Genomic DNA, 14,453 nt, shown 5'->3' on the forward strand with positions numbered 1-14,453 from the left:
CGCGGAAAAAGCCTTTGATTTGGTTGTATGGGACACATTGTTTGAAATATTGTCCAGAAACAAGGTGCCTTCCCAGATGTCTGCACTAATTCAAAGGTTGTATCAAGGCTCTAAGGCCAATATCATAATTAACTACGCCTGTATTGGTCGACTTCAAGTTCGACGCGGGATCCCTCAAGGATGTCCCCTATCTCCTATTCTTTTTGCTCTCTTCATTGAACCTTTAGCGATTAAAATCAGACAGAATAATCAATGGGGAAGATCAAACTTTATGCGGATGATATTATCCTGTTTTTAGATGAAGAACAGTCCTCCCAGGAGGAGGCTCTTAAAGTGTTCGCCGAATTTGAGCAAATTGGGGGCTACAAGATTAACATGAGTAATACCCATATTATTCTCTCTGGCACTTCTTCTATTAAATTGCTCCCTGAACTAATGCATTGTGTAAACACTAGGCCAAAGAGATTTCTGAGGATTCATTTTTCATCAGAAATAGGAGATCTGTACGATCTTAACTATGTTCCTTTACTTTTGAAAGCCCAGGCCCTGCTTGCACTTTGGGAGTCCCTCCCCCTCTCTATCCTTGGCCGAATTGCATTGATTAAAATGTCCATACCACCATTATTCAACTTTCTGTTTTCGGCCATTCCTTGTGTATTAACATCTTCATTTTTTAAGAAATTAGAGTCTATGTTGGACTCATTCATTCGGCAGAACCAGAAGGCACGGGCTGCTTTAAGTACATTATATGCTGATAGAGAAAAGGGGGGTTTAGCACTACCAGATTTTAAAGATTACTACTTCGCCTTTTTTGCACATTATCTGACTCATTCCAATGCTAACCAATCTATGGGTGGCCTATTTACCAAAGATTTTCGCGAATTAGTCTGCAAGGAACACGATATTCCGATGTAGGAAAGTACCATCTTGCCGGGCATGTTACCCCCATTTTTCACTGTATATATGTTGTTTTAGTTGTATGTGTCACTGGGACCCTGCCAGCCAGGGCCCCAGTGCTCATAAGTGTGCCCTGAATGTGTTACCTGTGTTATGACTAACTGTCTCACTGAGGCTCTGCTATCCAGAACCTCAGTGGTTATGCTCTCTCATTTCTTTCCAAATTGTCACTAACAGGCTAGTGACCAATTTCACCAATTTACATTGGCACACTGGAACACCCTTATAATTCCCTAATATATGGTACTGAGGTACCCAGGGTATTGGGGTTCCAGGAGATCCCTATGGGCTGCAGCATTTCTTTTGCCACCCATAGGGAGCTCTGACAATTCTTACACAGGCCTGCCACTGCAGCCTGAGTGAAATAACGTCCACGTTATTTCACAGCCAATTACCACTGCACTTAAGTAACTTATAAGTCACCTATATGTCTAACCTTTACCTGGTAAAGGTTAGGTGTAAGGTTACTTAGTGTGTGGGCACCCTGGCACTAGCCAAGGTGCCCCCACATTGTTCAGGGCAACTTCCCCGGACTTTGTGAGTGCGGGGACACCATTACACGCGTGCACTACACATAGGTCACTACCTATGTGTAGCTTCACAATGGTAACTCCGAATATGGCCATGTAACATGTCTATGATCATGGAATTGCCCCCTCTATGCCATCCTGGCATTGTTGGCACAATCCCATGATCCCACAGGTCTCTAGCACAGACCCGGGTACTGCCAAACTGCCTTTTCAGGGGTTTCACTGCAGCTGCTGCCAACCCCTCAGACAGGTTTCTGCCCTCCTGGGGTCCAGCCAGGCTTGGCCCAGGAAGGCAGAACAAAGGACTTCCTCAGAGAGAGGGTGTTACACCCTCTCCCTTTGGAAAAAGGTGTTAAGGCAGGGGAGGAGTAGCCTCCCCCAGCCTCTGGAAATGCTTTCATGGGCACAGATGGTGCCCATTTCTGCATAAGCCAGTCTACACCGGTTCAGGGACCCCTCAGCCCTGCTCTGGCGCGAAACTGGACAAAGGAAAGGGGAGTGACCACTCCCCTGACCTGCACCTCCCCTGGGAGGTGCCCAGAGCTCCTCCAGTGTGCTCCAGACCTCTGCCATCTTGGAAACAGAGGTGCTGCTGGCACACTGGACTGCTCTGAGTGGCCAGGGCCAGCAGGTGACGTCAGAGACTCCTTCTGATAGGCTCCTTCAGGTGTTGCTAGCCTATCCTCCCTCCTAAGTAGCCAAACCCTCTTTTCTGGCTATTTAGGGTCTCTGCTTTGGGGAATTCCTTAGATAACGAATACAAGAGCTCATCAGAGTTCCTCTGCATCTCTCTCTTCTCCTTCTGCCAAGGAATCGACTGCTGACCGCGCTGGAAGCCTGCAAAACTGCAACAAAGTAGCAAAGACGACTACTGCGACACTGTAGCGCTGATCCTGCCGCCTTCTCAACTGTTTTCCTGGTGGTGCATGCTGTGGGGGTAGTCTGCCTCCTCTCTGCACTAGAAGCTCCGAAGAAATCTCCTGTGGGTCGACGGAATCTTCCCCCTGCTACCGCAGGCACCAAAGAACTGCATCACCGGTCCTCTGGGTCTCCTCTCAGCACACGAGCGAGGTCCCTTGAATTCAGCAACTCTGTCCAAGTGACTCCCACAGTCCAGTGACTCTTCAGTCCAAGTTTGGTGGAGGTAAGTCCTTGCCTCCCCACGCCAGACTGCATTGCTGGGAACCGCGTCTTTTGCAGCTACTCCGGCTCCTGTGCACTTTCCAAGGGAATCCTTTGTGCACAGCCAAGCCTGGGTCCACGGCACTCTAACCTGCATTGCACGACCTCCTGAGTTGTCCTCCGGCGGCGTGGGACTCCTTTGTGCAACTTTGGGCGAGCACCGTTTCACTCCACTTTGTAGTGCCTGTTCTGGCACTTGTGCGGGTGCTGCCTGCTTCTGAGAGGGCTCCTTTTCTTGCTGGGCTCCCTCTCTGTCCCCTAACACAATTGGCGACATCCTGGTCCCTCCTGGGCCACAGCAGCACCCACAAACCCCAACCCCAAGCTTTGCAGCTAGCAAGGCTTGTTTACAGTCTTTCCGCAGGAAAACACTTCTGCACAACTCACCACAGCGTGGGACATCTATCCTCCAAAGAGGAAGTTTCTAGCCCTTGTCGTTCTTGCAGAATCCTCAGCTTCTACTGTCCAGTAGCAGCTTCTTTGCACCCACAGCTGGCATTTCCTGGGCATCTGCCCACTCTCGACTTGATCGTGACTTTTGGACTTGGTCCCCTTGTTCCACAGGTACCCTCGTCTCGAAATCCATCGTTGTTGCATTGCTGGTTTTGGTCTTTCCTGCAGAATTCCCCTATCACGACTTCTGTGCTCTTTGGGGAACTTTAGTGCACTTTGCACTCACTTTTCAGGGTCTTGGGGTGGGCTATTTTTCTAACCCTCACTGTTTTCTTACAGTCCCAGCGATCCTCTACAAGGTCACATAGGTTTGGGGTCCATTCGTGGTTCGCATTCCACTTTTGGAGTACATGGTTTGTGTTGCCCCTATCCCTATGTGTCCCCATTGCATCCTATTGTAACTACACATTGGTTGCACTGTTTTCTAATACTATACTGCATATTTTTGGTATTGTGTAGATATATCTTGTGTATATTTGCTATCCTCATACTGAGGGTACTCACTGAGATACTTTGGCATATTGTCATAAAAATAAAGTACCTTTATTTTTAGTATGTCTGTGTATTGTGTTTTCTTATGATATTGTGCATATGACACTAGTGGTACTGTAGGAGCTTCACTCGTCTCCTAGTTCAGCCTAAGCTGCTCTGCTAAGCTACCTTTTCTATCAGCCTAAGCTGCTAGACACCCCTATACACTAATAAGGGATACCTGGGCCTGGTGCAAGGTGTAAGTACCCCTTGGCACCCACTACAAGCCAGTCCAGCCTCCTACATTGGTTGTGCAGCGGTGGCATAAATACTTTGCAACTACTTACCACTTTTGTCAATTTACTTTTCATAAGAGAAAAATATACAAAACAAGTTCAGTGTATGTACACCTAACCAAAAAGTTTTGCTTTTCTCCTTTCACTTCTTTTCTAAGTGCTGAAAAGTACCTCTAAACTTTCTAAAAAGCTCTTAAAAAGTTTACAAAAAAAAAATTTCTGTCTTTCCAAAAGTTCTGAAAAACTTTTTCTCACTTTTTCTATCACTTAAACACTTTCTAAAATGTCTGGCACAGGCCAAACTGTTGATCTGTCCAAACTTGCTTATGATCACCTTAGCTGGAAAGAAGCAAGGAGTCTCTGCATAGAAAGAGGTTTAAGTGTAGGGAAGAATCCCTCTAGAGAACTGTTGGTTAATATGCTTGTTGAACAGGATAAGGCCAGAGGTGGCACTTCTGTTGAGAAATCAGCTGATGGTTCCCAATCTGACCCTGGGGCACCCCTAGCAAAAGATTTAGAAAGGAAACTTCCTAGCCTGCCCATTATCAGACAACCTAGCATAGCTGGTACTGATGTAGAGTCACACCATACTGATAGTGTTGTCTCACATCACAGTAAGAGTATTCCTTCTCATCATAGTAGAAGTGATGTTTCTGTTAGCCAAGCTGTTAGGGTGCCATCTGTTAGGGACAGGTCTCCTTCTGTTCATTCTCACCATACTTCTGTTTCAAGGCATGCCCCACCCACCCACCCTGATGACAGAGTGTTAGGAAGGGAGCTCAATAGATTGAGAGTGGAACAAACCAGACTGAAGCTCAAGAAGCAACAGCTGGATTCAGATAGGCAGTCCTTAGAAGTGGAAAGAGAAAGGTGGGTTTAGAAACCCATGGTGGCAGCAGCAGTATTCCCCATAGTCATCCTGCAAAAGAGCATGATTCTAGGAATCTGCATAAGATAGTTCCCCCTTATAAGGAGGGGGATGACATTAACAAGTGGTTTGCTGCACTTGAGAGGGCCTGTGTTGTACAGGATGTCCCTCAAAGGCAGTGGGCTGCTATCCTATGGCTATCATTTAGTGGAAAGGGTATGGATAGGCTCCTTACTGTGAAAGAAAGTGAAGCTAATGATTTCAAAGTTCTTAAGAATGCACTCCTAGATGGTTATGGCTTAACCACTGAACAGTACAGGATAAAGTTCATAGAGACCAAAAAGGAGTCTTCACAAGACTGGGTTGATTTCATTGACCATTCAGTGAAGGCCTTGGAGGGGTGGTTACATGGCAGTAAAGTTACTGATTATGAAAGCCTGTATAACTTAATCTTGAGAGAGCATATTCTTAATAATTGTGTGTCTGATTTTTTGCACCAGTACCTGGTGGACTCTGATCTGACCTCTCCCCAAGAATTGGGAAAGAAGGCAGACAAATGGGTCAGAACAAGGGTGAACAGAAAAGTGCATACAGGGGGTGACAAAGATGGCAAGAAGAAGGATGGTAAGTCTTCTGACAAGGGTGGGGACAAATCTAAAAATGAGTCTTCATCAGGCCCACAAAAACACTCTGGTGGGGGTGGTGGGCCCAAATCCTCTTCAAATCAAAACAAAGAAAAGAAACCATGGTGCTATTTATGTAAAATAAAAGGCCATTGGACAACAGATCCCAGTTGTCCAAAGAAAAGCACCAAGCCTCCTACCACTACAACCCCTGCTGCTACACCTAGTGCCCCTAGTAATAGCAGTGGTGGTGGGAGCAAACCTACTAAAAGAAAATCCAAGGGAGTAGCTGGGCTCACTTTTGGTAACTTAGTTGTGGTTGGTCTGATTAGGGAGACCACAGAGGCTGTGTTAGTCTCTAAGGGGGCTATTGATTTAGCCACCTTAGTTGCTTGTCCCCTTAACATGGATAAGTACAAGCAACTACCCCTAAAAATGGTATTGAGGTTCAGGCCTACAGGGACACAGGTGCCAGTGTTACAATGGTAATAGAGAAACGGTCCACCCTGAACAACACCTACTTGGTCACCAGCACCAAGTAACCGATGCTCATAACAACACCCTTAGCCACCCCATGGCTGTTGTGAATCTCAACTGGGGGGGGGGTTACTGGCCCAAAGAAAGTTGTGGTTGCCTCAGATTTACCTGTAGACTGTCTATTAGGAAATGATTTAGAGACATCAGCTTGGGCAGAAGTGGAGTTGGAGGCTCATGCAGCTATGCTGGGCATTCCAGGGAATATTTTTGCTTTAACCAGGGCTCAGGCCAAAAAGCAAAAAGGACAGGGTGACTTGGATCCTGGAAGAATGGACCAAGTGCTCCCTAAAGCTAGGGCTAGTAGAAGTAAATCACTACCTACTATCCCTCCCTCTACAGTGGATTCTAATTCTGAGGAAGAAGAATTTCCACCCTGTGCAGAACCTACAACAGAGGAGCTGGAAGCAGACATGTAGGAAAGTACCATCTTGCCTGGCATGTTACCCCCATTTTTCACTGTATATATGTTGTTTTAGTTGTATGTGTCACTGGGACCCTGGTAACCCAGGGCCCCAGTGCTCATAAGTGTGCCTGTATGTGTTACCTGTGTAGTGACTAACTGTCTCACTGAGGCTCTGCTAATCAGAACCTCAGTGGTTATGCTCTCTCATTTCTTTCCAAATTGTCACTGACAGGCTAGTGACCATTTTTACCAATTTACATTGGCTTACTGGAACACCCTTATAATCCCCTAGTATATGGTACTGAGGTACCCAGGGTATTGGGGTTCCAGGAGATCCCTATGGGCTGCAGCATTTCTTTTGCCACCCATAGGGAGCTCTGACAATTCTTACACAGGCCTGCCACTGCAGCCTGAGTGAAATAACGTCCACGTTATTTCACAGCCATTTTACACTGCACTTAAGTAACTTATAAGTCACCTATATGTCTAACCTTTACCTGGTAAAGGTTAGGTGCAAAGTTACTTAGTGTGAGGGCACCCTGGCACTAGCCAAGGTGTCCCCACATTGTTCAGAGCCAATTCACTGAACTTTGTGAGTGCGGGGACACCATTACACGCGTGCACTACATATAGGTCACTACCTATATGTAGCTTCACCATGGTAACTCCGAATATGGCCATGCAACATGTCTATGATCATGGAATTGCCCCCTCTATGCCATCCTGGCATTGTTGGTACAATTCCATGATCCCAGTGGTCTGTAGCACAGACCCTGGTACTGCCAGACTGCCCTTCCTGGGGTTTCTCTGCAGCTGCTGCTGCTGCCAACCCCTCAGACAGGCATCTGCCCTCCTGGGGTCCAGCCAGGCCTGGCCCAGGATGGCAGAACAAAGAACTTCCTCTGAGAGAGGGTGTGACACCCTCTCCCTTTGGAAAATGGTGTGAAGGCAGGGGAGGAGTAGCCTCCCCCAGCCTCTGGAAATGCTTTGTTGGGCACAGATGTGCCCAATTCTGCATAAGCCAGTCTACACCGGTTCAGGGACCCCTTAGCCCCTGCTCTGGCGCGAAACTGGACAAAGGAAAGGGGAGTGACCACTCCCCTGACCTGCACCTCCCCTGGGAGGTGTCCAGAGCTCCTCCAGTGTGCTCCAGACCTCTGCCATCTTGGAAACAGAGGTGCTGCTGGCACACTGGACTGCTCTGAGTGGCCAGTGCCACCAGGTGACGTCAGAGACTCCTTGTGATAGGCTCCTTCAGGTGTTAGTAGCCTTTCCTCTCTCCTAGGTAGCCAAACCCTCTTTTCTGGCTATTTAGGGTCTCAGTCTCTGGGGAAACTTTAGATAACGAATGCATGAGCTCAGCCGAGTTCCTCTGCATCTCCCTCTTCACCTTCTGATAAGGAATCGACCGCTGACCGCGCTGGAAGCCTGCAAACCTGCAACATAGTAGCAAAGACGACTACTGCAACTCTGTAACGCTGATCCTGCCGCCTTCTCGACTGTTTTCCTGCTTGTGCATGCTGTGGGGGTAGTCTGCCTCCTCTCTGCACCAGAAGCTCCGAAGAAATCTCCCGTGGGTCGACGGAATCTTCCCCCTGCAACCGCAGGCACCAAAAAGCTGCATCTCCGGTCCCTTGGGTCTCCTCTCAGCACGACGAGCGAGGTCCCTCGAATCCAGCGACACCGTCCAAGTGACCCCCACAGTCCAGTGACTCTTCAGCCCAAGTTTGGTGGAGGTAAGTCCTTGCCTCACCTCGCTGGGCTGCATTGCTGGGAACCGCGACTTTGCAAGCTTCTCCGGCCCCTGTGCACTTCCGGCGAAAATCCTGTGTGCACAGCCAAGCCTGGGTCCACGGCACTCTAACCTGCATTGCACGACTTTCTAAGTTGGTCTCCGGCGACGTGGGACTCCTTTGTGCAACTTTGGCGAGCACCGTTTCACGCATCCTCGTAGTGCCTGTTTCTGGCACTTCTCCGGGTGCTACCTGCTTCAGTGAGGGCTCTTTGTCTTGCTCGACGTCCCCTCTCTCTGCAGGTCCAATTTGTGACCTCCTGGTCCCTCCTGGGCCCCAGCAGCGTCCAAAAACGCCAAACGCACGATTTGCGTGTAGCAAGGCTTGTTGGCGTCCATCCGGCGGGAAAACACTTCTGCACGACTCTCCAAGGCGTGGGAGATCCATCCTCCAAAGGGGAAGTCTCTAGCCCTTGTCGTTCCTGCAGTATTCACAGTTCTTCAGCCTAGTAAGAGCTTCTTTGCACCAACCGCTGGCATTTCTTGGGCATCTGCCCATCTCCGAGCTGCTTGTGACTTTTGGACTTGGTCCCCTTGTTCCACAGGTACCTTCAGACAGGAATCCATCGTTGTTGCATTGCTGATTTGTGTTTTCCTTGCATTCTCCCTCTAACACGACTATTTTGTCCTTAGGGGAACTTTGGTGCACTTTGCACTCACTTTTCAGGGTCTTGGGGTGGGTTATTTTGCTAACTCTCACTATTTTCCAATAGTCCCAGCGACCCTCTACAAGGTCACATAGGTTTGGGGTCCATTCGTGGTTCGCATTCCACTTCTGGAGTATATGGTTTGTGTTGCCCCTATCCCTATGTTTCCCCATTGCATCCTATTGTAACTATACATTGTTTGCACTGTTTTCTAAGACTATACTGCATCTTTTTGCTATTGTGTATATATATCTTGTGTATATTTCCTATCCTCTCACTGAGGGTACACTCTAAGATACTTTGGCATATTGTCATAAAAATAAAGTACCTTTATTTTTAGTATAACTGTGTATTGTGTTTTCTTATGATATTGTGCATATGACACTAAGTGGTACTGTAGTAGCTTCACACGTCTCCTAGTTCAGCCTGAGCTGCTTTGCTAAGCTACCATTATCTATCAGCCTAAGCTGCTAGACACCCTATACACTAATAAGGGATAACTGGGCCTGGTGCAAGGTGCAAGTACCCCTTGGTACTCACTACAAGCCAGTCCAGCCTCCTACATTGGTTGTGCAGTGGTGGGATAAGTGCTTGAGACTACTTACCACTCTTGTCATTGTACTTTTCATAAGAGAAAAATATACAAAACAAGGTCAGTGTATATACACATAGCCAAAAAGTTTTGCATTTCCTCTTTTCACTCTTTTCTAAGTGCTGAAAAGTACTTCTAAACTTTCAAAAAGTTCTTAAAAGTTTAAAAAGTTTTTTTCTGTCTTTCCAAAAAGTTCTGAAAACTTTTTTTTCTCTTTGTCTATCACTTTAACTCTCTCTAAAAATGTCTGGCACAGGCCAAAAAGTTGAACTGTCCAAACTTGCATATGATCACCTTAGCTGGAAAGGAGCAAGGAGTCTCTGCATAGAGAGAGGTTTGAGTGTAGGGAAGAATCCTTCCTTAGAACTGTTAATTAATATGCTTAGAGTACAGGATAAGGCCATAAGTGCCCAATCTGTAGAAAAAGTAGCTAATGGTTCTCAATCTGATCCAGGGACTCCCCCAGGAAAAGGTTCAGGAAAGAAACTTCTCAGCCTGCCCATTACTAGACAGTCTAGCATAGTTGGTACAGAGGTTGAATCACATCATACTGATGATGTGCTCTCACATTATACTGGTAGCCAAGCTGTTAGGGTGCCCTCTGTAAGGGACAGGTCTCCTTCTGTTCATTCCCATCATACCTCTGTATCTAGAAATGTCCCTCCCACCCACCCTGATGACAGATTGTTGGAAAGGGAGCTCAATAGATTGAGAGTGGAGCAAACCAGACTGAAGCTCAAGAAGCAACAGCTGGATTTGGATAGACAGTCTTTAGAAATAGAGAGGGAAAGACAGAAAATGGGTTTAGATACCCATGGTGGCAGCAGCAGTATTCCCCATAGTCATCCTGCAAAAGAGCATGATTCCAGGAATCTGCATAAGATAGTTCCCCCTTACAAGGAGGGGGATGACATTAACAAGTGGTTTGCTGCACTTGAGAGGGCCTGTGCTGTACAGGATGTCCCTCAAAAGCAGTGGGCTGCTATCCTATGGCTATCATTTACTGGAAAAGGTAGGGATAGGCTCCTTACTGTAAAAGAAAATGATGCTAACAATTTCCAAGTTCTTAAGAATGCACTCCTGGATGGTTATGGCTTAACCACTGAACAGTACAGGATAAAGTTCAGAGATACCAAAAAGGAGTCTTCACAAGACTGGGTTGATTTCATTGACCAGGCAGTGAAGGCCTTGGAGGGGTGGTTACATGGCAGTAAAGTTACTGATTATGACAGCCTGTATAACTTGATCCTGAGAGAGCATATTCTTAATAATTGTGTGTCTGATTTGTTGCACCAGTACTTGGTGGACTCTGATCTGACCTCTCCCCAAGAATTGGGAAAGAAGGCAGACAAATGGGTCAGAACAAGAGTGAACAGAAAAGTTCATACAGGGGGTGACAAAGATGGCAACAAAAAGAAGGATGGTAAGTCTTCTGACAAGGGTGGGGACAAATCTAAAAATGAGTCTTCATCAGGCCCACAAAAACACTCTGGTGGGGGTGGTGGGCCCAAATCCTCCTTTAATCAGAACAAGGAAAAGAAACCATGGTGCTATTTATGTAAGATAAAAGGCCATTGGACAACAGATCCCAGTTGTCCAAAGAAAGGCACCACAGCTCCTACCACTACAACCCCTACTGCTACACCTAGTGTCCCTACTAATAGCAGTAGTGGTGGGAGCAAACCTACTAATAGCCAATCCAAGGGAGTAGCTGGGCTCACTTTTGGTAATTTAGTTGGGGTTGGTCTGATTAGGGAGACCACAGAGGCTACTTTAGTCTCTGAAGGGGCTATTGACTTAGCCACTTTGGTTGCTTGCCCCCATAACTTGGAGAAGTACAAGCAACTAACCCTAATAAATGGTGTTGAGGTCCAGGCCTACAGGGACACAGGTGCCAGTGTCACAATGGTGATTGAGAAACTGGTGCACCCTGAACAACACATACTTGGACACCAGTACCAAGTAACCGATGCTCACAACATAACACAAAGCCACCCCATGGCTGTTGTAAATCTCAACTGGGGGGGGGTATCTGGTCCAAAGAAAGTTGTGGTAGCTTCAGATTTGCCTGTAGACTGTCTATTAGGGAACGATTTGGAGACATCAGCTTGGTCAGATGTGGAGTTGGAGGCCCATGCAGCAATGCTGGGCATCCCAGGGCATATTTTTGCTTTGACAAGGGCTCAGGCCAAAAAGCAAAAAGGACAGGGAAGCTTGGATCCTGGAACAATGGACCAAGTGCTCCCTAAAGCTAGGGCTAGTAGAAGCAAACCACTTCCTACTATCCCTCCCTCTACAGTGGATTCAACTTCTGAGGAAGAAGAATTCCCTCCCTGTGCAGAACCTACACCAGAGGAGCTGGAAGCAGACACTGCTGAGCTTTTGGGTGAAGGGGGGCCTGCCAGAGAGGAGCTGAGTGTGGCACAGCAAACCTGTCCCACATTAGAGGGTCTCAGACAGCAAGCTGTCAAACAGGCTAATGGGGATGTCAGTGACTCACACAGAGTTTACTGGGAGGACAACCTCTTGTACACTGAGAATAGGGATCCTAAACCTGGAGCTGCCAGGAGATTAGTGATTCCTCAGGAGTACAGAAAGTTCCTCCTAACACTGGCACATGACATTCCCTTAGCTGGGCACCTGGGTCAAATGAAAACTTGGGACAGATTGGTACCACTGTTTCATTGGCCTAGGATGTCTGAGGACACAAAAGAATTTTGTAAGTCCTGTGAAACCTGTCAAGCCAGTGGCAAGACAGGTGGCACTCCAAAGGCACCCCTTATCCCACTGCCTGTGGTTGGGGTTCCCTTTGAAAGGGTAGGGGTTGACATAGTTGGCCCCCTTGACCCTCCTACTGCTTCAGGCAATAGATTTATCTTGGTGGTAGTGGACCATGCCACAAGATATCCTGAAGCTATTCCTTTAAGGACCACTACAGCTCCTGCAGTGGCAAAGGCCCTCCTGGGAATATTTTCCAGGGTGGGCTTCCCAAAGGAAGTAGTATCAGACAGAGGAAGCAATTTCATGTCTGCATACTTAAAGGCCATGTGGAAGGAGTGTGGTGTAACTTACAAGTTCACAACACCCTATCATCCACAAACAAATGGACTGGTGGAGAGATTTAATAAAACTCTCAAAGGCATGATTATGGGACTCCCTGAAAAACTCCGCAGGAGATGGGATATCCTTCTACCATGCCTCCTTTTTGCCTACAGGGAGGTACCCCAGAAAGGAGTGGGCTTCAGCCCCTTTGAACTTCTTTTTGGACACCCTGTTAGGGGTCCACTCACACTTGTAAAGGAGGGTTGGGAACAACCTTTAAAAGCTCCTAAGCAGGATATTGTGGATTATGTACTTGGCCTCAGATCAAGGATGGCTGAGTACATGAAAAAGGCCAGTAAAAACCTTCAGGCCAGCCAAGAGCTCCAGAAGCAATGGCATGATCAGAAGGCTGTTTTGGTTCAGTACCAACCAGGGCAGAAAGTGTGGGTCTTGGAGCCTGTGGCCCCAAGAGCACTCCAAGATAAATGGAGTGGTCCACACACAATTGTTGAAAAGAAGGGTGAAGTCACCTACTTGGTTGACTTAGGCACTGCCAGGAGTCCCCTTAGGGTGCTCCATGTCAACCGCCTGAAACCCTACTATGACAGGGCTGATCTCACCCTGCTCATGGCAACAGATGAGGGACAGGCAGAAGACAGTGATCCTCTACCTGATCTCTTCTCTTCCACAGAACAAGATGCTCTTGTGGAAGGGGTAGTTTTGGCTGATTGTCTTACTGCTGAGCAGAAAGATAATTGCATAAATCTCCTAGGACAATTTTCAGAACTCTTCTCCATTGTGCCAGGCACCACTTCTTGGTGTGAGCACACTATAGATACTGGAGACAGTTTACCTGTCAAAAGTAAGATCTATAGGCAGCCTGACCATGTCAGGGACTGCATAAAGCAAGAAGTTCAGAAGATGTTGGAACTAGGAGTGGTTGAGCACTCTGACAGTCCATGGGCTTCTCCTGTGGTACTGGTACCAAAACCCAATTCTAAAGATGGAAAGAAAGAAATGAGGTTTTGTGTAGACTATAGAGGTCTCAACTTGGTAACCAAAACAGATGCTCACCCTATACCCAGGGCAGATGAGCTAATAGATACACTGGCATCTGCCAAGTATCTAAGCACTTTTGATTTGACTGCAGGGTATTGGCAGATCAAAATGTCAGAAGATGCTAAACCTAAGACTGCATTTTCTACCATTGGAGGACATTACCAGTTTACTGTAATGCCTTTTGGGTTGAAAAATGCACCTGCCACTTTTCAGAGGTTGGTGAACACAGTCCTGCAAGGGCTGGAAGCTTTCAGTGCAGCATATTTGGATGATATAGCTGTCTTTAGCTCCAGCTGGGATGATCACCTGGTCCACCTTTGGAAAGTTTTGGAGGCCATGCAAAAGGCAGGCCTCACTATCAAGGCTTCAAAGTGCCAGATAGGGCAGGGTAAGGTGGTTTATCTGGGACACCTTGTTGGTGGGGAACAGATTGCACCACTTCAGGGGAAAATCCAAACTATTATTGATTGGATTCCCCCTACCACTCAGACTCAGGTGAGAGCCTTCCTAGGCCTCACTGGGTATTACAGGAGGTTCATTAAGAACTATGGCTCCATTGCAGCCCCTCTTAATGACCTCACATCCAAGAAAATGCCTAAAAAGGTATTATGGACAGCAAACTGTCAGAAAGCTTTTGAGGAGCTGAAGCAGGCCATGTGCTCTGCACCTGTCCTGAAAAGCCCTTGTTACTCTAAAAAATTCTATGTCCAAACTGATGCATCTGAATTAGGAGTAGGGGCAGTCCTATCACAACTTAATTCTGAGGGCCAGGATCAACCTGTTGCTTTTATTAGTAGAAGGTTGACCCCTAGAGAAAAGCGTTGGTCTGCCATTGAGAGGGAGGCCTTTGCTGTGGTCTGGGCTCTGAAGAAGTTGAGGCCATACCTGTTTGGCACTCACTTCATTGTTCAGACAGACCACAAACCTCTACTTTGGCTAAAACAAATGAAAGGTGAAAATCCTAAATTGTTGAGGTGGTCCATATCCCTACAGGGAATGGA

The 14,453-nt window shown here is 47.1% G+C and overlaps 1 protein-coding gene across 1 annotated transcript in view; it reads left to right on the forward strand.

Annotated features, from left to right (window-relative positions):
- The first annotated feature begins 252 nt into the window (after window positions 1-252).
- LOC138287144 (V-type proton ATPase 116 kDa subunit a 4-like) overlaps window positions 253-14,453 on the forward strand; it is a 1,145,905-nt gene continuing 1,131,704 nt past the window's right edge. The window contains exon 1 of the mRNA XM_069227503.1: window positions 253-444. Within this exon, the coding sequence (XP_069083604.1) occupies window positions 253-444 (192 nt within the window). The remainder of the gene's footprint in view (window positions 445-14,453) is intronic.

The sequence above is a fragment of the Pleurodeles waltl genome, chromosome 4_1 (assembly GCF_031143425.1).
Source record: "Pleurodeles waltl isolate 20211129_DDA chromosome 4_1, aPleWal1.hap1.20221129, whole genome shotgun sequence".
Lineage (NCBI taxonomy): Eukaryota > Metazoa > Chordata > Amphibia > Caudata > Salamandridae > Pleurodeles > Pleurodeles waltl.